The 27,911-nt window shown below is 40.2% G+C and overlaps 1 protein-coding gene across 3 annotated transcripts in view; it reads right to left on the bottom strand.

The window, feature by feature from the left end:
* Nucleotides 1-27,543, bottom strand: part of LOC118572338 (zinc finger protein OZF-like) — a 42,669-nt gene extending 15,126 nt beyond the window's left edge. The window contains exons 1-5 of one of the 3 annotated variants that reach the window (XR_004943487.1): nucleotides 27,392-27,543; nucleotides 21,246-21,372; nucleotides 18,176-18,268; nucleotides 12,019-12,128; nucleotides 9,729-11,266 (exon numbers count right to left, since the gene is read on the bottom strand). Coding sequence is in view for 2 of the 3 variants with exons in the window: in XM_036171888.1 (XP_036027781.1) it covers nucleotides 9,896-11,266; nucleotides 12,019-12,128; nucleotides 18,176-18,268; nucleotides 21,246-21,372; nucleotides 27,392-27,394 (1,704 nt within the window). In the remaining variant the exon portion in view is untranslated. Of the gene's footprint in view, nucleotides 1-4,048; nucleotides 11,267-12,018; nucleotides 12,129-18,175; nucleotides 18,269-21,245; nucleotides 21,373-27,391 lie in introns of those variants that run through there. The other 2 variants (XM_036171888.1, XM_036171889.1) reach the window with 2 other exon arrangements.
* Between the last annotated feature and the right edge of the window lie 368 nt (nucleotides 27,544-27,911).

Below are 27,911 nucleotides of genomic sequence, written 5' to 3'. Positions count from 1 at the left end.
ATATGCTTAGCAAGAAGGAATGAAATTTTTTTAAAAGAAAGTATCCATGGAATATCTACTGGATTTTACAAACAATGCAGTCATATGTGGACAAGATTTATTTACTTCATCTTTGAGAAATAAAGCAGAAAGTTAAGGTGATGAAACTAGAGGTTAGATCAAGATTCCCCAGATTGAGGGAAAAATCATCAAAATGCATTAAAAAAATTCACAAAAAACTAATAAAAGTAAATAAGGAATTCCTTGATCCTCGGCCAAAATTGGTAAGTTAAAGCTGCATGCAAAGTGACAAAGCTCCTGTAATTGGTAAAGAGTAATCCCTTTGAAATATATTTGCCTGAAAATACCAAGCAAATAGATCTATGCTTAAGACTAATCAAATATAGACATATTCCTGAGGATTATCACAAAAAGATTACTATAACTTTGAGATATACACCAGGGTACAGCCTAAGATTTTCATAGGACATGTCAGAATTTTAGAAATAGTTCTGTGTTATAGCAATTAAAAAGACTTGCAAACATGTGGGCTTCAAGGAAGCTTGCATCAAGAATTCATAATTCACTGAGAGGTGGTGTGAGGCATGTCCATTGTCCTCTAAGGTAGCCTTAAAGTGATATTGCATCTTGAATGGCTTCTGCTGAGAAAAAGCATATGAATGGTGTGGTACTGATCCAAGCATTGGGTAATGTGTGTTACAGAAGCTGATCTGAAGGTATAAGATATCCTAATTTGGACTAGATCATCCTAATAATAAAATTTGATGTTTGTTCCAGTACTGAAATTAAGGGCCATTACTCAATTTATGCTTTTCTGGATTTATTTCTGTCTTTTGTGGTACCCAGGTTCAGGTGATATGTGGAGGCTGTGGGGCTATTAAGATTTTGAGCCTGTATAATGGAAATAGATTAGTCACAGGAGTTCAAAGTTATACAGACTTCAGACTGGCCATCAGTATCAGCTTTCTTGTCTTCTACTATGTTAATAGGAGTTGATAACTCATGCTCTCACCAACTACAGCTCACCTGCACCTTGCTGGGTCTACCCTGCAATAATGATGATATTTCTCTAAAAGGGAAGCAAAATATGCCCATCTTCCCTTACATTTTTTTTTAATTCAGGTAAGTTTTTTTTCAGGGAAGAGAGGAATAACTAATACAAATGAACATTTTTTTTCATCATAAGTCAACATATTCTTTTAAAATGTGAACTGATGCATATGCTGGATTCATTAAGAAAATAAAAATACTTCAATTAGAGAGGTGCATGTAAAATGAAGTTCATCTACTTTAAGTTTGGCATCTTGGAATATTAATACTTTGCTGTACCTGGTATCTCTCATCAAAGTAGTTGCATATATTATTACTAGAAGAATAAATTTGAATATTGCTTACTTTACCTAGAGACATGAATTTCCTTCCCGTGAACCTTTAAGAGGTGGCTTCCTGGTCCATGAAAGTGGCATGGATGGCTCTTTTGGGAAGTACTGCTATCAAACACTTAGATGGTGTTTATGAGCAGCAGACAGGGTGCTGATTGGTGGCATCATGGACCCAGAAGCTCCCCAGAGTAGGGGTGGTAAATGTGGCTCTTGATGGTGCTTCTGTCAAAAAGCTTGGCTCTTAGGGAACCAGGCTGAGTGCATCCAACTGCCAGGGCAGAGTCTGAGGTACTAGCCATGTCCAGATATGCCACTTAGCAGTTTAAAGACCTGTGCAGACAGAAAAAGATTGAGGCTATGTAGTAAAGGATTCAGAGGGAAGACACCTCTAAATGCATTAGAATAAGTTTTAAAAGGCCAGTAGGCTTGAAAGAGTAAAGTGAAAGTGTATAGCTCAAGCACTAAGGACAGGTCCCGGTCCCACTGCCTGGGGCCTCCCAAACAGTTCAAGCTATCATAAAATAGAACTTCAAGAGAACTTCTTAAATTACAAGTGTCTGTCAACCTTTAAGCGTGGAGGCCTGGATCCCACATTGTCCATCAGCTATATAAGCAACTGGTGTGTTTTTAATGTTGTTTGTGAGTGGGGTCATCACTCTAATAACGTATTTTTTTTTTTAATTTTTCATTTTTTAAACAATCCTCTTCTATTCCATGGAGAATTCTGGAAAGTTTTCTTCCCTGAGACTTCCCACCAGAAGCCCTGTGTTCAAGGTAAAGACAAGCTTCCAAATGTGTTTGTGTGTTTTCTTCATTCACAGGCCCCATGGTTTTGTCTAGGACTACAGACAGTAAGATCCCAGGGATGAGATCATCTTACCAGAACTTTTCACAAGAGAATTTAATGTTACAACCACTTATGATGATACAAAAGGGTTATCCAAGGATGTTGTGAAGATGAAAGGTGAAGAGCTAGACCTGGCTTGTGAAAATCATAAAACATCTTGCTGAATAATTCATTAGCTAATCATTAGTCATAATTATTTATACAAGACAATTTTATAAAACTGAAGTACAGTAAAGATAATTCAGTTTAAACAGCAAAAATTAATACTGAAAAGGAGTACACCACAAAAATAATCAACAATGCCAAATGATGATTAAGAGAATAATGAAAAAGGATATCTGGTCAATAATTCTTTTTAAAAAGTCTTTTAAGACATTAATTGGACAAATGAATATAGATTAAACACTCATGTTTTATGGCATAAATAGCCTATGAAAGAAGCACTTTAACATAATCTTGACATTGCAGAAAAACATCATTCTCACAGAAACCTCAATGGTACAGTGCACTGTATATCTACTGTGAGTTAAAATCACCACCATATATGGAGCCCAATGATGATAGCCTTGTCACATGACTGCATGTTATGCTGCTTTAACAATTTGCACAAACTTGGAAAAGATTTAAATGAATATACACATGTAACAGATCCTTACCTTTTACATACAAAAGGAGGAGGGAGACAAGGAAGACTTTAACACTGAAGAATAGTTATTCCCACTCAAATGAAAACTCATTGGGACAATGAGGGACACTTGTGGCAAAAAGGATGTTGTGATCTTTCTTTACTTTAAGAGAATGTAGAAATAAAGGGAAACTGTAAAAAAATTCCTATGTGAAAGATTTCCTTTCAAGGGTAAAAAGAAAAATAACACATTAGGGGAAACCACATCTCACTACATAGATCAACTACTTTGTTTTAGGTTTGGTTGAAATAGTGTCTCTCTCTTACATAGTCTTGGCTGTTGTGGAACTATGCAGACCAGGCTGGCTTCCAACTCACTGAGATTTACCTGCCTCTACCTCCTGTATGACTGGGCTACATGCCCTACCTTCAACTACTTTGAAAAGGGAAGGAAAAATCAGAGAGCCCAGAACAAAACAATAGGCAAGAGACTTGAATGGCTATATTGTATAGAACATATACAACTGTTCATTCATTATATCCTCAACATATTTAAAAATTAGAGAAACAAAACAAAATCAATGCAAATGTACAAATTAAAACACTACTGACATGGGCTGGAGAGTTGGCTCAGCGGGTAAGAGTACTTGCTGCTCTTGCAGAGGACCTAAGGTTCTCAACATCCACATGGTTAGTCTTGTAACTCTGGTTCCATTAACTCCAACATTTTCTGGTATCTGCAGGTAGCAGGCATGTGTGTGGTGTATGTACATAGAGGCAAGCAAAACACTTGTACACACATTTTTTTTTTAAATCTCTTTAAAAAAAGATAGCATCAACACACATATTAATATGGGGAGGGTTAATCTCATAAGACTCCAACTCTAGACAAAGAACTACAGACAACTAAGGAATGCTAACAGAAGAAATAGACTTCCCTAGGAAAGAACATACCAATTGTTTATCCAATACTCTGAAATCACACACACACAAAAGTAACATGTGGACTGTATACATATGTACATATGTATATAAATATAGAAATATTTATATGTAATAAATTTACACACACATACATATGTGTGTACACACACACACACAAACACACACACACGCCTTTAACAAAAGTTAAGGAGAAAGAAATCATGAATTTGAAAGAGTAAAGGAGTACAAGGGAAATGTTGGAGGGAGGAAAGGGAGAGGGAAAATAATACTGTATTTTAACTTTAAAAAATATGTAAAAACCCTGCTTGAGAAGAGTTAAAATAAGTGAATTAAAAATTAAATATAAATCATCCATCTAGGAAAATTAGCTTGCGAATATAATTGACATTCTCTTACCAATGAAACAATATAGAAATTAATGTCCATGTGCATGATTATAACACAAGAGAATACAGCAATAATGGCTCAGAGTTAAAACCCCACAAGTGCAGAGAAAAACAGTCACAAACTGCTTAGAATGTAGAAAGGCCATAGGTTCATATTCATGATCCCAATTATACCCTGGCAGACAATGTTTACTACAGCACTTTCATTTTATTTGCAAATTGTTCAACTAGATTGTAGAAATCAATCTTATGTATCTGAAAAGTATTTCTTTCTAAGAGTACCTTCATAGTTGCAAATCCATATCCCTGCAATTAAAGTATGTGGCAACTGGAGGAGTTTGTGCAGTCTGATATTTGGAGAATACAGTCAAAAACCTGTTTGTATTACTGAGTACCTTCAATCACTTCTACAATGAGTATGTCATACATACATGCTCATTTATGATAATCTATCCATTATCATTCTCCCAATATACTGGTAGTTATGTATAAGAACTATATTTAGTCAATAAATTTGGAGTCTAAGAGCTTAAATTGTGGTGGCTAAAAGATAGTGGTTCTGTAACCAGCACCAATGGTAGATTGAAACCAATGTGTAAGACGAGAGGGAGGCAGGCAGCCAAGGTCTACTGGCCAAATTCCCCCACATCACTGCTATCATACCCTCTACCATTTGCATTATTTACAGGACCTTGTATACTCAGCTGTGTGTAGAAAAGGTGTGGTTATATGTTAGGCTTTGGTTCTAAAAGAAAGCATAGGAACTGATCATAAATGCAAATTTCTAAATCCAGGCTGGGGAACTGTAGATTCACATAGTACTGGCCACTAATTTTTTCTGGGTTTATGAGGGACACATGCTACCTCTTATCTGCCCACACTAGAAACTAACTCCAAGTCAGTGAAAACCTCACACTTCTGTATATTCAAGCACCTTCATAGCTGGGGGGCTTGAATCTTGTCAAGATGACATCACTCTGATAATGCAGACAACATGCCCCCAAACATATTCTTAGGTCTAACTCTTCTGAAGGGAGCTTTTCTATGTGCTGAGATTTCAAGACTTCTTCCTAAGCCTCAGCCAGACTCCTTGTCTCAAAGCTCTGATTCCTGGACCACTCACATCCACATAATCATTTAATGAAGCAGAATCACCAGGTCAGTGAGAAAGGTGGCATGTAAAGGGATGACACTGTGCAATCACAGTAGCAATATTGATGAATACATGTGCTTAGTTGCCCACTCAAGGTCCAGACAGCTGCTGAACTGAAAACTCATTAATTTATTTGCTAGATACTCTTTGATACACCACTTGGAGATACTAGAACCGTTACCTGACTCCCTCTTATTTTATCATTCCATTGAGTCAGGGTGGATTACTAAAACTCTTGGAATATATTAAGGTAAGTAGTAATATTTTAGCATATGTTAACTTTACAAATCAGTACCTCTTGCCCCAATTCAACCTGAGCATATAATCTTCCGAGTATTACAGAGAAAGCATAAGTGGTGAGGGTTACTTCCATCCCCAATGGGTCACATCTGGAAAGTCTTACCCAACAGGAATTACATTTTTCCCAAAAAGCATAGATGGAGGATAAGGCCCCTTCCCTAGTCTTTCTGGGCATCCATACACACATACAAATATACATACATACACACACTTTCTCTCTCTCTCTCAATCTTTTCTCCAGAGAGTCTGTAGATTGCCAGTTAGTAGGAAGCAGCTGGATACTAGGGGGAGAGGAGAGTATAAACTGTTGGGACCAGAATGTCTCTGACCCCTCTAAATTGCCCCCACCTCTCCTGTTCTGAGTACAGTGAGGTCAGATGTTTTGCTTATCGGTACATCTCGTGGTTTGGCAGCTGTGGCTTCCTGGGACATGCTGGCCATTCCTTGACCCTGGGTGCTTGGAAACAATTGTTTGTTCCTCCTGAAAGGGTGCATAAGACGAGAAAGAATAAAAGGGTCCTGATGCTTGCAACTTAACTGGTATTTGCTGTGTTCATCCCGACTTCCCCCACCAGATTTCAGGCTCACTTGCCCTGCAGGTGCGGCAAGTGGAGGTTCCACCAAGATCTGGAAAGAGGGGCTTAAAGGACAGAGTTACTCCTGAGCTAGCAAACAGAGTGAATTGGGCCCACGAATAATTAAGGTATATACCATGGGGAACGCTACAAGTAAATCTCAGATGGCCACTGAGATCACTAAGGTTTTAAAACAGCAAAGAACAGAAATTAAGCGAAGTACCGCAGCCCTATTTGTTGAAACAGTTGCAGAAGTCAGTGCTTGGTTTTTAACTGGAGGGAGATTGAACATCCCTGACTGAGAACAAGTAAAACAGGATTTACAAAGGGCCCTTCATTAGAGGGGCCCAGATAACTTACCTATAGCTACATTTTCCTTATGGAGATTAGTTAAAGATGCCTTGCTCACAGAGGTTAAAGTACAAGAACAATTAGCTGAGGCTACTAGACTTTTTAATGAGGTTCAAGAGGAAGAAACTAAGAAACCTGTAAGCACTGTTGATGAGAAATCAGACATGTTAAGGGGTACAGAGACCAAGTTGTCAGAATCAGGAGAGGACTCAGAGGAGGAGAAATTAGAGTGAGAAATCAAGGAGTTAAATGAAGAAATTTAAACAATGTAAAGTGAAACCAAAAGACAGCTAAGGCAAAGAGTACACTGTCGACACTCAGTTGTCTGCACTACCTCTACCTCCGGCCTATTAAGATGAGGACTGGAAATGGCTGAATGTAAAGGAGTGTAGAGGAGGTGCCCATGCATTCCCAGTCATAGAGACAGATGATCCTGCTAACCCTAGTCAGAGAATAAGACAGCATATTGCCCTCACCTTCAAGGAAATAAGGCAGTTGAAGGAAGCTGTATCCAGCTACGGTGCCTTGGTTCCTTTTACTTTATCTTTGGTAGAATCTTACCAGGTATCTAATCTTACACCCAGTGATTGGCAGCAGCTATGCCGTGCCGTTTTGTCTGGAGGTGATTACTTACTATGGAGAGTATCAAGAAAAGTGTATACAAATTGCCTGTTTAAATGCACAAGCCCGATTTCCTCAGAAGAATTTAGACATGCTGAAGTCAATTATTCTTCTGGGAAAAATTTTTAGCATTTCTTCCTTTCCCTGTTTATTAGCTCCTTTCTTTTTTGCAGTGTGGAATTGATACTGGGGAGGGAGGAGGTGCTTTATTAAAATTGTTCTGTTATGTCCAGAGTTGCAGCCTCAGCAATTTCTGGTGTGATGAAGATAATGTGTTAATTGTGAGAATTCCTACTGCCATTCCGATGCTGGTGGAAGCATCTTCCCAGTTTCCTGTACAATTGTACAGAACAAAGAGAGGTTTTGGAATCACTGTTGCCATTGTTACTGCTGTTGCTGCCGCTACTGAGGAATTGTCCTTTCTCAACAGACTCAGCAAGCTGATGTGGTGAAAAGTCTCTAATGCTTTGGACATTCAAAATCAGATAAATGGACATGTACATTCTGGACTGCCAATGCTTAATCAACAAATGGCATTGGGACAAGAACAAGTAAATTTGTTATGAACTCAACAACAGTCGACCTGCTCTCAGATGTACATATCTATGTGTGTGACTCCTGGAAAGGTTGTTAATGCCTCTCAAGAAGTTTGGAGGCTGAATAAGTATGTTTCAGGGTCCTGGAATATGACATTTGTAAATTTTACTATGCAGCTTTTTCATGCCATACAAGCCATTAACGATACTAGAATTATTCCAATTTTGGATATTTGATGGTGGGGTTGGGTAGCCCAGGTTGGAGGCTGGTTTCAAAAATGGTCAGGATCGCTTGCTATAGCAATCCTAGGATGTTTTGGAATCGGAGTATTCTTCTGGGCCCTCTGCCAACTTAAAACACAATTTACCACTCATGCTGTGTCACCTGACAGGCCCCACTAGCTGTCTTAGCACATACTAAATCCACTCAAGTGTGGATTCAGATGATTGATAATCGGTAACCAGAAACGGATAACTTCCTAGGATAGCATGGGTGCCTAAGACAGGAAGTATGGAGAGCACTTTCCTATGACAGATACATTAATGCTACAAAGTCAACCTAGACAGGTGCCCCTTAAAAAATAAAGGGAGATGTTGGGATCAGAATGGATTTGACCACTCTAAGACTGCTCCCACCTCCCTGTTCTGAGTGCACTGAGGTCAGGCTGTTCCACGGATATTTTGCTGATGGATACATCTCGTGGTTTGGCAGCTGTGGCTTCCTGGAGTATGCTGGCCATTCCTTGACCCTGGGTGGCTGGTAAACAATTCTGTTTGTTCCTCCTTCTGAAAGGGTATATAAGATGGAGAAGCAAGAATAAAAGGGTCCTGATGCTTGTAACTTAACTGGTGTGTGCTGTGTTCATCCCGACTTCCTCCACCAGATTTTGGGCTCAACTGGCGTGAGGGTACAGCAATAAACCATCAGCAAGCCCAGATGGGATAAGCTTTTGCAAGGAGGCACAGCTGAATTGTCCATGATGGAACTTGCTTGGCTCAGAGGACAGTCACCCAGGACACCACTGTTTAGATTCTCTTCTGCCAGGGTTGGTAAATGATAGTGAAGACTATTCTCCCTTTAGTCACAAACAGTACTGTTACTTTCCGTCAGACTGTGTATATATGGCCCAAGTAAAATGGTGCAGAACTAGTGCAAACCGCCACTGTGCTGAGATAGGACATTTGATTCTGGCTCTAACACTCACTTTGTTTGTTATCTTAGGCAGAGGTCTATATTCCTTTGCATATCTGCAAAGTGTGGTACAAACCTCATTTATATGGGTCTCTCCTGTGCTTGTAATTTGATAGAACTGTCACCACTCACAGCCATCACTTCTCTGAGGAGGATCCGGAAATAATTGTTAATTTCTTGACTCATATGTCAGTGACTGTTAGATTAAAATAACTATCAGATCTACCATCTTTTCTCTTGCCAGATGAGAAAAGGGAAACAGAGCACTTTAACAGTCCCACAAAAGACAGTGCCTCCTACCAGGTACAGTGTCACAGTCACATCCAATATACCTCAACCCCACTTCTAAACTACATCACATTTCTATACATGCTATTACAACACTCTGGGCCTATCAGAGTTGGAGAAGCTATGATATTTCTAGTCTTGAACAGCTATGTCTCAATGAACATGGAACATAAACAAATACCACAATACATGACAAATTTGTTATCTGTACATAGCCTCTCACTTATATAACTGTTCTGACACAGAATGTGATCTGACTTATCAAAGTTTTCCTATGTTCTTTAACAAAATCTCTTAAATGGTTGTTTTCCAAGGTTAGTACATATACAGTAGTCTACAGTATATAACGTTAAGATTTTTAAACATTCTGATTCTTCATGACATGTATACTAATGTCAACTGAGATTTGACTTATCATTCAAAACTTTTGACCTTTAAATTCATAAGCATCTTCACATGCATGAGATGCTTACACTGAGATAATTACAGTAGAGCTTTCCTACAGTAGAGCTTCCCTATGTTCTTACCAGACACAATGTCTCAAACCAATATGGCTTTTCTGATGTTGAGAAAGGTCTCCCTTGTGGCAGTTTTCACATGTTCTTTGCTGTCATCATTCTACATGCATTCTCTGATGTCAAGTGATCCTGGCTGACTGCAATCTTTCTTGCTTTCTCAAAACTATTAGTGTGCCTCATCTGAGTTCGTTCATATTGAATGAGGAATGAGTTACAAAGGTAAGTTTTCCTGCATTATGTACATCTACAGGACTTCTCAACTGTAAGAAGTCCATGGTATGGAGTGAGGACTGATTTACAGTAGAGAGTTTTTCCTCATTCTTTATATTTACAGGATTTCTCATTTGTATGACATTTCTGATGCTGGCTGAGCTGTGAGTTGCAGGAAAATGCTTTTCTCTCTTCTTTGTATTAGTGTCATGTGTATGAGTTCCCAGATGTCGGGCAAGTCCTGATTTGCAGAAAAAAGCTTTTCTGCAATCTTTACATTCATAGGGCTTTTCACCTGTATGGATTCTATGATGTAGAGTTAAGTGTGACTTGCGACAGAAACATTTGCCACATTCTTTACATTCATAGGGCTTCTCTCCAGTATGAGTTCTATGATGAGCAGTGAGCTCTGACTTGGAGGAGAAAGCTTTCCTGCACTCTTCACATTCATAAGGTTTCTCACCTGTATGAATTCTATGATGGCGAGTTAACTGTGACTTGTAGAAGAAAGCTTTGCCACAGTCTTTACATTCATAGGGCTTCTCACCTGTGTGAGTTCTCTGATGTTCAGTCAGGGTTGACTTATAATAGAAAGATTTCTGACATTCTTTACACTCATAAGGCTTTTCACCTGTATGAATTTTCTGATGAACACGGAGGGTTGACTTGCAGTAAAAAGCTTTACCACATTCTTCACACTGATAGGGCTTCTCACCTGTATGAGTTCTATGATGTGAGGTGAGCTCTGACTTGGAGGAAAAACCTTTCCTACATTCTTCACATTCATAAGGCTTCTCACCTGTATGGGTTCTATTATGGCGAGTTAAGTTTGACTTGTAGAAGAAAGCTTTGCCACAGTCTTTACAAACATAAGGCTTCTCACCTGTATGAATTCGCTGATGTTCAGTGAGGGTTGATTTATAATAGAAAGCTTTCCAACATTCCTTGCATTCATAAGGTTTCTCACCTCTATGAGTTTTCTGATGTACAGTAAGTGTCGACTTACGATAGAAAGCTTTACCACATTCTTCACATTCATGGGGCTTCTCACCAGTATGAATTCTATGATGTACAGTGAGTTCTGATTTGGAGGGGAAAGCTTTCCTGCATTCTGTACACTGGTAGATCTTCAATCTTGTACGAGTTCTCTGATGTTCAGTGAGTGCTGACTTACAATAGAAAGCTTTCTGACATTCCTTCCATTCGTAGGGTTTCATACTTGAATAATATTCATGCTGCTTGTTGTGCTGTGATGGCAGGTTAATCATTTTCATACATGGTTTACCTTCATAGGGATTTATACCTTGATGGAGTTCCAGCTGAACCTTCATTTCTGCCTTGAGACAAAAGAATATGTCAAGGTTTTATATCAGGTATCTATTTCTAGCATAAATTTAATGTTCTGTGAGGTTAATAAATTCTTAAAAGTCTTACAAAAAGTACATATGTAATTTTCCCCAATGTAAAGTCTGTTATTAAAAAAGCAAGAACATTTTTAATTATGCATATATATGTAGGGTATTTGCATCCAGGTGTAGGTGTCCCCAGAGGCCAGAGGTGTCATATTCCCCTGGGGCTAGAGTTATAGGTGATAAGGAGCTGCATGACCTGTGTTCTAGGAACCTAACTTGTGTCCTGTGTAAGAACAGTTCATGTTCTTAATCTCTCAGCTATCTCTCACTCCAGTTTACCACGTTCTTTTGTGAGTCCTGTTACATGCAATATTTTTCTTTCCTGAGATATGTTTTGCACAGTACGTGTTATATAAACAAAAGATTTCCAATGCATGAGATGAGAGGTTTCTAAAGTATCAAACTTTTTTTTTTATAACTGCCTTTGTTTAGATGTATATCCCTGGTCAAATATTTTGAACATCATAATGTGAACTTTCAAATTTGTTAGGGAGACCAAGGTGCTCAGGGTGCCAGGGGGACTTATCAGTTATATTATCAGCTTCTTCACTAATCAGCATCAGATTAGGCTCACTATGGACACATTCAACCACAGGTTAGGGCCCTAGGAAAAAATTCCACTCTTTATATTCAAATTCAAAATGTAAAGGTTGTGCTCACAATCATGTTTTACCTACTTCAAGCATCTCTCTATTTGACAGATTCCTGCTGTTGCTTCCTACTGGCCACATATGACTCTTGAGATTTTCTAGGCAACTCTTATCTGGAGCATACACTTCAAGAACACCTGAAATGATATGTTAAAAATATCATTATCCATAAATCATATACATTGTTTATTCAGTTTGAATAAAATCATACAGTAGATACTCCTTCAGCTTAAGAAAAGTTTTGCACAAAAAGATAAGGCGGTGCTATGTTATGTTCCATCACTGTTTTCACTCTTGTGAAATGAATGAAAAAAGGTTATCTGCCTACTTCTCAGCTACTGTTTCTACAATACTAAATTTTAGCTGCTGTTGTTAGATTGAGCTCCAGTTCTCGATTACCTTAATTGTACAAATACCATTTGACATCAAATCTCTCATTATGTGAGCTGGTAAGATTTTCTTTCACTATACATCCACATGATACAGGTTTCATAACCTGTGTCATGACCAAAAATGTAGGTTTGTAAAAGGATTATTATACATGTGTGATAAATTTGTTTAATTTGCTCTGAATAGCCAGAGTAGCATCTTTCATTGGTCATTATATGCAATCACCTTTTTCTCAGTCTAGAGGACAGGTTCTTCAAAAGTTTCCTACAATCAATCTTCTGTTCTATAAATCTCTACTGTCTCTCAGACATAAACATGATTTTTAAAATATGTGTGTACTTAAATTAGAGGTCCTGTAGAAGTCAGGAAAACTAATGGAGGATATAACACAAGTATTATAAAGGAGTAAAAGTGAAATAATTGTGCAAATAGGATTCAGTGGGTTGAGAGTAAAAGGACAGGGACAGGAGGGAGTATATAGGGAGAGATGACACTAAAGACCTTGTAAAAACCCATATGGAAAACCACTTTAGATGCTTTCGATGATAGGCAGACAGACAGACAAAATGGAGTTACCCTATTCGGGAGAAAATGCCTCATATACCATAAGCTACTCAACAAAATGCTCAGTACATTGAGATTATCTATTTTCAAGGTGTTGGCAGTGTGGTGGCAAAGACTACCATTGCCCCAACATTACAAGACATTGCTACTGCTCTTAGGTACCCTCCAGAACTTAATGATAAGATCCCATTTCTGAAGACACTTCATATTTCAATTATAGGACATAGAGAAACTAAGGTGATATTGATTTGGAAGCTTAATCCTTACTAGCTAGCTTTCATAGTCCTGGGAAGTGCTATAACAGTACTGGAAGACAACAGTAATTAACACCCTTAAGCAGCTGTGACCCCTGAGAACTACAATAATGAACGGCCAAACAAGACATGCCTACTTTTGCAATAGTGGCATGAAATTTATGGGAGTAATCAACCACTCTAATTAGAGTTAAGGCCCACAGCACAAGACAGAACTCATGCCTGGTATTGGTAACTGGGTCAAGAACCTATGGCTGCATAGGTCACAATCTATCAAGCACAAACTACTTCTATTTTTCTACTAAATAGTTATAACATTACAGTGCTGTGGGATGTTCTTTATGTCAAATGTGTTGCTCTGATTGGTTAAAATAAATAAAGTGTTGATTGGCCAGTAGCCAGGCAGGAAGCATAGGGTAGGCAGGGGCAAGAGAGAGGAAAAGGCAGGGAAGTGAAGGCTGGGAGGAGACACCACCAGCCGCTGCCATGAGAAGCAACATGTAAAGACACTGGTAAGCCATAGGCCACATGGCAAAGTATAGACTAACAGAAATGGGTTAATTTAAGAGTAAGAGCTAGACAATGGTAGGCCTGAGCTAATGGCCAAACAGTTTAAATAATATAAGTGTCTATATGATTATTTTATACATGGGTTATGGGACCGCGGGAGCTTGGTGGAACCTGGAGAGAAGCTCTCCAGCTACACAGAACTCATGCCTGGTACTGGTAACTGGGTCAAGAACCTATGGCTGCATAGGTCACAATTTATCAAGCACAAACTACTTCTATTTTTCTACTAAATAGTTATAATATTAAACAACCCCTTAAGTACTTATCTTTATATTTATAGATTAGTATAGTTTTCAACCTTCATTTTCCAGAGTGTCCATATACCTTCCTCCCAAAGGGATCAGCATGGAAGAAGGGGAAAAAGATTTTAAGGCCAGAAGTAGTGTATGACTGTTCATAAACAGCATTTTCTAGATATGACAGAGTCACAGCACACATTAACTCACATGCTTTCTGGTATCAGGGTTTCAGCTAAAAGATCCAGAAGGTTAAATGGGCTTGCCATCATAGTAACAAAGCCTTGCCTCTTATGCTGTAAGTTATCTTTCCCTACTCCGTACTCTGCATTGTAACTATAACCATGTTTGAGAATTTTTTTTTTTTTTTAAATTTATATTGGTCAGTGCTTCTGAATGGCTCCTTTCCTAGATGTATGTATATTCTCTGGTTTTGCTTTTTTGTTCATTCCAGATATTTGTACAATTTAACTCTATTTTATGCGTTACATTTTCTGTGTCTTTCTGTGTCTACCATTTCCCTGTTCGATACCACAGAGTCATAGATTGCACCTCTTTATCACAGCCCCGGGGACTTAAATGTTAGTCATGACTGCTCTTCCTTTTCTCATAGAGTTCTCTCACTACAATAACTGCTCCACCTTCTCTTCATTCCCGATGTGCTTCATTCTACACAGTCTACTCCAATGAATGCTGCTTTCCAATGATTGCTTTACTTAATAAGCTTCTTTCTTCAATTATTTAAGTTTGTATTTTTTGTCATGATCACTATTCACTGAATCTGTCACAGAAGCACTAAATGAGCTCTACTCATCTATTTATGTGAATGCTGTTTTAGTGCATGGATCATTGCTAAAATCATACTTTTGCATTTTATACCTGACACTCCACTCAAAATTCCCAGAATCAGTTATTGGAGACGTCTTAGTTTTTTCCAATAATTATTACTATTTGCCTGCTTGCTGCCATGCATATTAGGCTTTTGTGCCATTGACTGCCACTTTGGAAGAATGGGGATTTGAAAGCACCCCTCGTCTTATAAAGAGAGTCTTCTTAGCAGCCTTCACCTGTGGCTTCACCTCCTGACACCACTCAGAGAGAAATTAAAATGCTAAAAGAGCAACAACACCAAAACAAATCAGACACAGACATGACGTTAGAATTTAAACAGACAAAACACTATCAGTAACTACAGAAAAAAAAGTAAACATGCAGAACTATTTGTGACATTAAAATTAAGGAGGACAATATCAGCAGGATTAATGAAAAAAGTTAAAAGCACTAAGAAAGGAAAAAAGGAATGTAGCAAAGGTTAAAAAGCCAGAGAACAGAATCTGATAGTCAAATATAGAAAAAAGTAAATAAAAGTATAAAAAGGACAAGGAGAAATAAAAAAATACCAACATCAGAGACTTCAAAAGGATAAAATAAGTCAAAACGTGCTAGCTAGTTTTATGTCAACTTGACACAAGATAGTCATCTAAAGGAGGGAACCTCAATTTAGAAAATGCCTCCATAAGATCTGGCTATAGGGCATTTTTTTAATTAGTGATTGATGGGGGAGGGCCCAGCCCACTGTGTATAGTGCCACCCTTGGGTTGGTGGTCCTGGGTTCTGTAACAAAGTAGGTTGAGCAAGCCATGTAGAACAAGTCAGTAAGTAGAACCCCTCTATGCCCTCTTCATCTGCTTCTGCCTCCAGGTTCCAGCCTTGCCTGAGTTCTTGTCCTGACTGCCTTCAATGATGGACTACAATATGGAAGTATAAGTCAAATAAATCCTTTCACCCACCAACTTGCTTTCAGTCATGGCATTTCATCACAGCAAAACCCTAACTGGGATACAAAAAAATGCTAAAAATGTCTGATAAGTAGAAAAATAAAAATAAAAAAATTTTAAAAAAGCACTGGGGAATAATTTCATCCATGTCCACTATTACTGGAATTCACCAACCGGCTGCTGGGGTTGGTGGGTAATAGCTGAGGAATAACATTCATGTCTCTGTTCTCACCTTACCTGTTAGTATTTTCTGTATACTAGCTAAGGACTTAGTTCAACAAGGTTATGTTGGTGACAAGCTTGAATTTAAAGATGAAAACTATATATCTGTATAAAGGAGTCACTGCTGTACTCAAGCCAAACACCATATGACTCTTTCAGAAATGTATTTCTACACTCACTGATGGAAAGCAAACCTCCATACCTGAGATGTCTCTGCAGAGTTAGCCTATAGAGCAGAGGGCAAAGAGATTCTGTGTTGCTCAGGTCCTTTGGAGCTCAATAAACAACACATTCTAGTAAGAAGAGAGCTGTGAAAATCTAGTGAACTATTGTCCCTAGGCTCTAATCTTTTAGTCCCAAGGTACAGTAAACCTATGAAGATGGAAAAATGGTCTAGAGGTCAACCAACTGGCCAACTCTGGGCCCACTATTCTTATTCTCTGCCACTGTCTATGAGGAATGGGCATACTCCTCACTAGAAAGGTAACACTCCATGATCCTTTCTTAAGGAGCCTGTATCTTACCATGTGAGCTTCCATGGCTACTGTTCCCACCTACTGCATAGAAATTTTCAGCATGTCCCCACCCTCCTGAGTTTTGACTGATCTCAGTGATCATGCCCCAAGAGTGGATGAGATGGCCCTGGTATAGCATTCTGTATATGGATAAATGCAATTAGTTTTCCATTTTATTATGCCAAAATCTATAAGATACTGTCAGACAAGTCACTTTCTGTATTAACACTTGCCAGCATCACAGGTTTCTCTCATGACAAAGAATGCCAGTCTGTGGCAGCAGGGCACTTTGCACATTATGGTCATTACCTAGTTGTAGCATTCACCTCATTCACTTGGGATTTGAGATTAAAAGTGTAGCTGGGCGGTGGTGGCATATGACTTTAATCTCAGGCCTTGGGAGACAGAGCCAGGATCTTTGTGAGTTCGAGGCCAGCCTGGTTCTGGTCTACAGAATGAGTTCCAGGACAGCCAGGACTATTTCACAGAGATACCCTGTCTCAAAAAAGAGTGTAGCCTGTGGTGCACTTTTCTCAAAAAGAGAGAAAATAGCTTTTGTCTTCTAGTATATACTATCTTGTCACCTCCTTCTTGATATCAAGTACTCTTTCTCTCTTGTTCTCCTTGGAAAACATTCTCTCCTGTCTTTGTGACTCTGACACTGAGCATCCATGTGTTACCGTGGTTTAAAAAAAAAAAAAAAATTTACCTACCATCCTATCCTTAAACTTTCGATACATTCTTTCCTATTTTGTATTTTTTTTTTCCCCAGACAGGATTTCTCCGTGTAGTTTGGTGCCTGTCCTGGATCTCGCTCTGTAGACCAGGCTGGCCTCGAACTCATAGAGATTCGCCTGCCTCTGCCTCCCGAGTGCTGGGATTAAAGGTATGCGCCACCACCTCCCAACCCCATTCTTTCCTAATTTAAAAAGATATTCTGCAATTGATTTTCATCATGCCACTAATTATCAAATTCCTTTCCTCATTCTAATCACACTGTCTTCAATTCAATTTATACCCTGGCTGTCCTGGAACTTGCTCTATAGACAAGGCTGGCCTCAAACTCAGAGATCAGCCTGCTTGCCTAGACTTCCCAAGTGCTGCTAATTCAAAACTTTTAAAAAGAGTAATCACAACACTAAACTAAAATAAATTAATAATTCTTCAATAGTGTCTTACTTTATACCTTTCCTAAAATAAAAGTCCATGTATTTTTACCTCAGGGTAAATATTCTTGGTGTTTCTTATCTTATTGTGGTACATTACTGCATCATTTCACTTTCCTCTCACTGAATGTAAGCCCTTCAAAAGATGCATTAGAATGTTAATGATTGCTATGAAAATGTCAGATCAAGACCAAGCACTGAAATAAACCCTCAAGATAAAACAAGGTGGGAAGGACAACTGAGATAACCTATAAAAAAAATTAAATATTTTTTAGCAAATTTAGGAAAACAGGCTTCAACAACAAAAATAAGGAGATGGACTGACATAGAGATCCCCACTTGGAAACTACATAAAGTAAATGCCTTACAGACAAAACTCATTGTTGCTTAGGCTAGTCCTGGAATGTCGGTAAAGACAGCTCAACATGACCAATATCCTATGAGCAGTCATCCTTCCTGAATTTCCTTGCCTTGTTCACATTCACTGACCTGGGAGACTCCAGAGTGAGGTCTCTCCTATGGTCCAAGGCCCAAATCCATGCTCCAACCGGAAGATCAACTCAGGCTTAGTCACGCAGTGTCCTGTCAATAGAAGAAAATAATATACAAATTGCTCCCAAGCAGAAAGTCCATTTCACTGATGGAATATGACAGTTGCATTTAAGCTGTGCTATGAATGGTAAATGAAGCAACACAGAGAAAAAAACTTTATGGACACAAAAGAAAAGAAAAAAAACGCCTAGAAAATAGATGAAAAACTTCTTAGAGAACACAAAGTCAAAAAACTAAAATACCATGTACACATGGTAAAAAAAAAAAAAAAAAAAAAAAATCAAAAACCAAAAAATTAATTGTTGAGAATTCCCCATTTTACATTCCTATTCAAGTTTTTTTTTTTTTTTTTTTTTTGTGTGTGTGTGTGTGTGTGTGTGTGTGTGTGTGTGTGTAGCTGAGGATTGAACCCAGGGCCTTGAGCTTGCTAGACAACCACTCTGCCACTGAGCTGAATCCCCAGCCCTACATTCCTATTCAAAACAGCTGCAGGCCAACTATCAGTGAGCTAGGTGCCCAGTTTTACTGCATAACTTATTAACTGATGAGCCTAATACCAGTCTGAAAATTCCCAAACACTGAAAAAGTTAAAAAAGTCTTCCCCTTACCAGATGGAAAAATCCCAGGACGCAATAGCTGAGACAGGAGGACTGCTGTAAGTTTGAAAAGACTTTGAACTACAAAGTAAGTTCAAGGCATGCCAGGATACACAGTGAAACCATGGCTCAGAAAGCCGAAAACAAAACAAAAACTGTCCATGCTCCAGAAATTAATCCATCACCTCCTATTTATGCAAAGAATCTGAATCAAACTCAGTGGTCATTAAGAGAAAGAGAGAGGGGGGGGAGACCGTAGATAAAATACATTGCATACATATATGAGATTATCAGTAAAAATAAACTAAATAAACATTATGAAAAAAGACACAAGGAATAGGTCACCACATTCTATATTAATACACGGAAGGAGTAATATTAAAAGAAGCAATACCCACACTGATTTACAGATTCAACAATATCTTCAGAGTAAAATCAGTATTATTCTCCACAGAAACAGAAAAGCACTTCCTAAACAACATCTTAAACATCATGTGAGAGCACCAGAGACCCCAAATTAGCTAAGTGTCTTGTTCAAAAAGCACAAATATATAGCTCTTGATACCTACTTTCAAAACCCACTACAAATAGACAGCGGGGAACTGGCACAAAAAGAGACAGACACCACTGGAAGAGAACAGAGAGCCCCAAGCAAAACTGTATCTATTCAGGGTTATAGTGGGGATTTGAAATGCATTCCAAAGAATACAGCATTCCAGTGATGAAGTCATAGTTACCAGTCTTTGATAAAGTAAGCAGGTACAGTCTAGCAGAAGGAAATGTGGCCATGGGGAGATGCCCAAAAAGGGACGCTCACATGTCAGAATCATAGGCATGTGCTCCCTCCATGACATTCTTCCTCACTACAGGACCAAAGTAACATGGCCAAGTAAAACCAGGGGCAAACTATGAGCCAACATAAACCTTACTTTTATGATTTCGCTCAGGTATTGTGTCAGAGTGAGGGAAAGCTGACTAATACATTCAGTCAACTGATTTTCAATGAAGATTTCAAGACTTTTCAACCAGGAAGGAATTTCTCATCTGTAAATCTTGCAGACAAACATAGACTATTCAGGCTGATGAAAGTCAATAGACGGCCCCACTCTCTAAACCTTACAGACACCAACTAAAACAGATAAAGTTCTGCATGTGTTACCCCACACCTGAAATCCCAGCACTCAGGAGATGTCAGAAGATTCTCAGGAGAATCAGAAGGTCAAGATCAAAGGGAGTTCAAAGCCAGCCTGAGAAACGGCATTACAAATGCATAATAAGGAAAAACAAAACCAAAACAAACAAAAGTAAATCAACGGTTTAAATATAAGACCTGACATAATGATGTCCCTAGAGTATACAATAAATACCTCAGAACAGTGAGGAAGACAAGAGTATTTTGATGTCTACCAGATGCACAGCAAAATCAGCAAATGAAATCACAGCAAACTTAAAATTATCTGCACAGAAAAGGTTGCAGTGGCTGAGCCAGAAAGCACAGGAAGGAGGTGCTGATATCCTAACAATTTTTCTTGGGCATTACCCCACAAACAGAAACATCTGTCCAGGAACAGAACTGGAAAAGCACACTGTGAAACTATACATCACATTTCTGAGCCCACAATGATCCCTACTATGTTAAAGCTGAATAACTGATGGCCCACAGGAGACTTTGGTACACATATACAGCAAATACCTAGGTCTCTAGCCACAGTAATGATGCTGTCAACATTTCCTCAGAAGACTGTCATGAACCCCTCAAGGGAGATTCCAAACCCTTCTACCCAACTGCATATGTCATGGAAGGCAAAACAGAGTAAGATGAAGAGGTTTCAGGGTTACCACTGTCTAAGAGTCACTCTGGCTCTCTCACTACAAAAAATACACTCTGATTCGCCAGACTAGAATAGATGGATGTTTTATTGACTTCCTCCATAATTGAGATAAACAGATGATTTCTTACATCTACACAAGAAAGACAAAACATCAACAAACCACGTTTGCCAAAAAAATGCAAAATCCTACATGTCCTCATTATATTTACAAGCTCAAGGTAATTCCAAAGAAACAGAGAAAGTGGCGGTTATAAGACTAGAGAAAAGATACAGGACTAGGGGACAGGGCAGGGAGGGGAGGGAAGTTGGAATGTTGGGGAAAGGGTGTTAGACAGGGACAAGCTTTTGGTATGCACAAAACGTATGTTCCATAGTAGATTAATAAACACGTTTGACAAATCTTTCAAAATAGCTATCAGGGAGAATTTAATATATGTATGTGTGTGTGTGTGTGTGTGTGTGTGTGTGTGTGTGTCACACACACACACACACACACACACACACACAGCATTAGCATGTACCAGCTAAAACATCTATAAACTCAGTATTAAAAGTTAGCTGCCTCGGCGTCAGCCTCACCCAAGGACACCAGGCTGCTGTAATTCTCCAGCATCACGTCTCTGTAGAGGGTCCTCTGAGCAGCATCCAGCTCCTGCCACTCCTGCCAGGTGAAGTCCACAGCCACGTCCTCAAAAGACACCAACCCCTGCAATGACACACCTCCTGTCAACCAAGGCCTCTGATCTGGAAATGGAACCCATTTCTCTAGCTGTTTGTGTCTTGCCAGTATCACATAGAAGCTAGGGCTTGACTTGAATTCTGTATCGTGTAGTAGATTAAGATCAACACAAGTTATTTTACCTCTATGTTAAAGTAGTGAATAAAAAATTACAATTAAAGAGCTCTCCATGGAATTATAATAGGAACAAAGTTGTAACTGAGTATGTATTTGTAAGGTTTCCAGTGAGAGGAAGAGAGTGGATTCTATAAATTCAATCCTATAAAAACATGATTCAATATGTAAGGCATGCACAGCACAATGAAAAGGCAGATGCTGGGGCTGGCAATGTAGCACTGTGCTGCAGTGCAGAAGATACAGGGGCATGAGCTCAAGTCCATCTTCCTATAGTAGAATAGATCTTATTCTTAAAAGCAAGGTAATGACCTCATTTGGGGTTATATATGTGAACGTAGGGTCAGAAATTTATTTTTGCAACAGGGAGGATTTCTAAATACACCACAACCAAAATTTAACTTGGAAAGACATAATGAATCCAAGGTTTTGGACAGTCCTCTGCGGATAGCACTCAGCCATGTGGAGACAGGTGACAGCACTGTAGCCTTTGCTGTGAACGAACACCACGTGCACTAGGCACTACTCATGCCGTTACCATGCAGTATCAAGGACCATTGCTTGAAATGATGTTTTATACTGCAAGGCTTTTACTCTGCATACAGTTTTCTGATCTGACTGAAACAATGATTTAATCATGGAAATTAAAGATTGTAAGTATTTTCCCAATATCATTCCTCACACTTTAAGCATAAAATTAGCATATATTTGACTTGTGTTGTATTATAAAAACACACACATTCATTTTATTTGTATGCAAAGTTCATTTTGTCTTTTGTAACCAATAAAATCATAAGGAATTATTTTAAAATAAATGTGTAAGATTTATTAAACACATGTTGGGCTTGCATTCCTGTTTTATATGAACCTATACATCTGGGTTCATACAAAGCTTTTCAGGTAAAAATGGATCATAAGTGGAAAACATTTATACATATCATTTCTCTCTCAAAAGCATAAATGAGTTGCCCTCTATATACTGGGAAACTGAGACAACAATCACATCTCATCGATGAGTTCAAAATGCTTAGATACACACATGAGCAAGAACTCAACTTGCATCACATTATACAAGAGGAAAATGATTCTATGCTCCTGAGGTCATCCAGAGGGTGGGAAGATAATGGCCATACATGTAAATATATGGACCCACACACCTCTCTTGAAAACTGAGAAGAATCATACTTTCATCTGCTAATACAAATATTTCCACTGGCCTCATCACTTGGGATCAAGACAGAAAACAGGTTAAAACTCCAATGCCACATTTCTCCCTGAAAGGACTCTCCACTATGGTCAGCTAACTGCTATTACTGATAGCTGAGCTTTTATTTGCCCCTCAAGGATAATAGAGAAAAAATCAGTACCCTCTGACAGCCTCGATGGGAGTTTAGACTACTGAGCCCCTCCATTGCTCACACACACCTCCAGGTCTACCAGTTGTTCATAGAAGGAGTCTGCTACACACTGAATAGCTCAGCTTTAAACTGGGGTGGTTTGTGGGAATATATACTGAACTCTCACATTCTGGGAACAAGGCAATCTGGCACATGCGAATCTCTTTTGGGCCCAGAAAAACAACTGTCTAAACCCCATAATTAATGCAGAGAAGGATGACAAGACAAATTCCAGTCTAGTCTGAGAAGTCATCGGTTCTTTAAGAAGCTATTGGACAGCCTGAATAGTAAGAAGTTTGCCCCAAGGATTGGATGTAGCAGACAGCATACTACTTGCAGCCCCAGGAAAGCTGTGAAAATGACCATGTCAAAGCAATGACAGACTACAAGGGTCAGATTACAATGGACATGGCAAAAAGGGAACTCAGTTCTCTTCTGTTGATGTGTAAAATTAGTAAGTACAGTCATTTTACAAAGTAGTATTCAAGCTCTGGAAAAAATGTAAACACAGATCTTCCATATGCTCCCATAATCACCAAGGCTGGTAAACATGCAACAGACATCTAAATATGAAGAAATGGTTTTATATCCACGTTCACTGCCAAGAATGCTAATAGTTAAGTGTCATTTAGATGAGGGTATGGCAGGACATTCCTCCAACATGCATAGCATCTACCTATTCCCAAAAGAAGATCCATAGTACACATGAAACTGCTCCCTAGAAGAGAACCCAAGGGCTGGTATTCAGTAGAACTCCAAGGGAATAGAAGCACGGCTTCTGTGGGTACTTCAGACCAGGAAGTACAGATGCTGGGATAAGGGGGCATCATACTATAAAGTTTGCTAGGTGTGAGTCCCACACAGTATAATAAGATAAGGATTCTGTTCCTAGGGTACACAGGAGAGAAACACAAGATCATTTACATGGGCTCAAGTGAATTTTCTCAGCTTTCTTTTCATGTGAAATGTTCATGGACAGAATTAAATTCTTCAAATATCCCCTGTTCCAATGTCTGTTTTTAATAAAGCATATATTACAAGGAACAAATAGCTCAGCATACTGCAGAAAATGACATTGATGGGGCTGGTTCAGTTCCCAGCATCTACACAGTAGCTCACAACTGTCTGCAACTCCAGTTCAATGGAACATGATGCCCTCTTCTGGCCTCTTCAGACTACTGCATGCATGTGGCACACAATTTCATTCACACTAGCAAAAAAAGATGTTGATATCTAGTAATACTTAAAGGGGTGTAACATTTTAGGAATTTGTTGCCAGAGACACAAGGAAGTACTATCCATGGTTCTGGATTTTCAAACTTGCTTCCCACACAACTGGAAGACTCAGGGAAAACAGTTTACCCATAAGGAGGATGTGAGCCAAGAGTTGGCCATCCAAATTCCACATCCTTCATTCCTGATACTGTAGCCAAGACTGCTGTGGATCTCAGTCTTCCACAAATAGCAGAACAGTCAAGAAAGAGACAGATACAGAATAAGCTGGCTCCTGGCTTCCCTTCCTGGGTCATGCCAGGTCCCCAGACAGCGCCCTCTGGGAAGTGGATCCTCAACAGGTGTTCCTGCTGTTAAGAGCATTTGGGATACTGCTGCCTGGAGGAGGCTGAGGAATTCCCTTCGAAGACCTCCTCTCACAGGGACTCTCTTCCTCCCTCAGGCCTTCACTTCCTCTCTCATAACTCAGTCTTCTTCCTATCGGTTCTCTTCTCTCAGAACCATTAGTACCTTATCCATGCTCATCATCAGCATTTCTCCCACCCACTTGAGGAATCACTGCGTCTTGTGCATACACTGCCTTCTCCTGTCCTATGAGGGCCAAGTCACTGTCCCAAGGAGTCAGGCTGGTATAGTCACCCCCTAGCCTCAACTTTCTGTTCATTATAGTGAAAACAGCTTCATATAACACCCTTCTGGTCTCAGGGTTCCAAAACGGAAGGTTTGTGTACACTAAAGCAGCCTTTGGCTTTTTCATGGCAAGACCATGTGTCTTGCTATGGCTGCACAACAAGAGATAAGGGGGTGATATCATTCTATATAATAGACTCTAAAGACAGGGATTGGCTTCTTTGAGGTCCCACAGGGGGGGTGACAAGGTATGGAACCTATCACACATGCCCAACAAGCATTCTACCACTTTAATGGTTTGTATCCTTTTCTTGAAGGCATGGTTTCACTAAATTGCCCTGGCCCACCATGAACTCACTTTGCACTCCTCAGACTTGCAATATATATTCTGACCTGCACCACCATGCCTCCTAGCTTGGAGGTGAGATTTGAACCCAGATCTAGGCCTCCCTCTCCTGTTTCACCTTACCAGAGCATGGAAAGAGATATCTAGAGAGAAAAAGAAGAGGAGAGGTAAACCCTCAATGCACAGCTACTTCTGGATTTCCAGGATAAAAAAATCCTAGTGAGTGGCCAGTTAAACTACCTTCCAGAGCAGGGCTCCACAACAAACTTTCAGAGACTGAGACACGCCAAAGACACAAACATATAAGACAAAAAGGGACAGGGAGTTGGATATGGTAACTCATGCCTAAAAGATTCCTAAGGATCAGAGGGCCAAGGCAGGAGGGTCACCATAAGCTTGAGTCCAGAGTAGGCTACAGAGTGAGACCTTGCCTGAAAGATCAAAGATAAACAACTACAGAATCACACAGACAAGGGAGAGAGGGAGGGAAGGGATGGAGGTACAGATTTGCAGGCACATGGGGACATACATCAGGTTTAAGGTACAGGCCCCATTCCCTGCACTGAGTCTCCTAATTCAAATCCTCCTTCGTCTCCCATGAACCAGACAAATATCAAAGGAGATCTGGAAAGCCCAGTGCTATATGGCCAAATCCCAAGGTGGGACACTTGGAGACTGCCTCTCTGCCCCGTCTCTCTCTTTCCACAATACATCAACCAAGCACCTGGCTCCTTCCTCCCTGCCACAAGTGTGAAAATGGAAAAGCAGAGAGAGTCAACATGGCTGTCCTGAGTCTGGTCTTGGGACCTTCCTGAGCCCTGCTAATTGGCTGCAGGTCTTGCTGTGTCACTGTCGCTGTCTCTCATATCTGCTCCTCTGCCTCTAGCCCTCTTTTGCTCTGTGCATCTTGATCACCCCAGAACCATCCTGTGCTACCCAAGCGACGCATGTGTGCCAGGACCCCGCCAGGAGAGAGGCCATCTGAGTTTCTCTACATCCCCAAGAGCACTGGTGGGGAAGCCAAAGTGGAGGAGGATGAGCAGCTGGTACCTGAGCTTCTTCCAAGTATCAATCCCTACCTTGGGGTCCTTTCTTTACTTCCACAAAAAGTACAAAAGGCTGGCCTGTGTTTCCAGCTATGGGAGGAGGATGGAAAGCTGCATTTAAAACTACATCTCAAAAAATAAAATGAAATAAAACAGTGAAAAAAAAATAGGTAGAGGCTCACAAGATCCCATTCCTCCTTCAGGATGTATAAGCAGTTAATGTTTTTTCTCGGGAGAGGCTCTTTATTCAGTAGTGTGGACAATGGTTTGAGGCCCATGCTCCGGTAACTAACTCCTTCCAATAAGCCTGCAAAAGTCAGGGGTCATTTAAAAAGAAAAAAAAAAAAAAAAAGACATAAAGACATCCAAGAGTAAGGGGAAGTTCTAGTGAGATTGGGGAAGGGACCAGGAGAGTAATAGGAGTTGGCATTAAGAAAATACATAATACACGGGTATAAAATGTAATGAACACCACTACTATGTACCATTAATATATGATACTAACTAAAAACGTTAAGGAAAAAAAAAAAAAAAAGAATGAGCGACTGGTTTGGTTCACGGCAGAGCACTACCATGCATGCTCATGCACTACCTTGCAAGAAGGAATTCTTAGGTTCCATCCCTAGAGAGGCAGAGCCAGAAGGCAGAGGGGGGAAGTACCTGCTCCAGGTCACTAAGAGACTCCAGGACCTGAAGAAAAGGCCTCCATGGAGGAGACATGTTGAGAAATCCAGAGACACTAGGGAAAGATGGGCCATTAACAGTAGACTCCCTCAGCCAGAGGTTCAGAAATACAGCACAAGATTGAGGCACGGGCAGCCAGGGACAAACACCAAGGTGCAAGAAGAACTCAGAGGGCGGGGTGGCTTCAGGAAAATCCTGGGGAGGCCGGTGACCTTAAGGGCCCTGAGACAGAACAGCCAGCACCCCCTCATGTTCACCAAAGTCCTACCAGATCTGGGGGGCGGCAGGGAAGATCCTGCCTGCGCTCGGGCAGCCACAGGTCCCACAGCCCTGGCGTTCCCACCTGGGAGGCGTCCGCAAAGGCTCTGGCCAGGAAAATGTCACTGCGGGTCCCCGGTGCGCGGACGCAACAGGACCCCGGGCTGCAGTAGCCGCCCTAGCCCAGCCACAGTACAGGGGGTCCGGACGCAAGGCGGCTCCCACGGGGGCCACTGGAGGGCGGCCGGGGCTGGGGACGATACCGTGGGTACACGCACCATTTCAGGATTCTGGGTGAGCGGCACCCTCGCGCTGGCTGTCCAGGCACCAGCGACTCACACCGCGACACAGACCGGTTGCAATGCGGAACCCAAACCTAAGAAGAAAAGCGGCCACAGACGCAAAGATGGCGGGGTCAGCCACAACGGACCCCAGGCAGAACGCCCCGCCCCCTAGACTCCATCCGTGTGCCTGATTGGGTAGCCTTCAGCCCAGTGCCTCTGATTGGGTGGTGCTTAAGATCCCACCCTGAGTGACAGTTCGCGCTTCAACCCATGGGTGGATGAAGCCAGAATGACAAGGCCTTGCTTTCTCAGGTAAGTTAAGGCAGGGCTTCCTGTGACAGAACTTCCTTCCTGTTTGTCTGCATTTAACCTTGTAAATAAAATAGGAACATTTATGAATGATATATAAATCCATATACCTTTTCGTGTAGTATGTAATCCAAAAAGAGCAATTTTTATAAAAAATATTCACTTAAAAAAAAAAAAAAGACAAGCATTTGAACTTGATTGTAAA

The sequence above is a fragment of the Onychomys torridus genome, chromosome 22 (assembly GCF_903995425.1).
Source record: "Onychomys torridus chromosome 22, mOncTor1.1, whole genome shotgun sequence".
Classification (NCBI taxonomy): domain Eukaryota; kingdom Metazoa; phylum Chordata; class Mammalia; order Rodentia; family Cricetidae; genus Onychomys; species Onychomys torridus.
The sequence above is the reverse complement of the archived record's forward strand: the minus strand, read 5'-3'. Positions and strand labels throughout refer to the sequence as shown.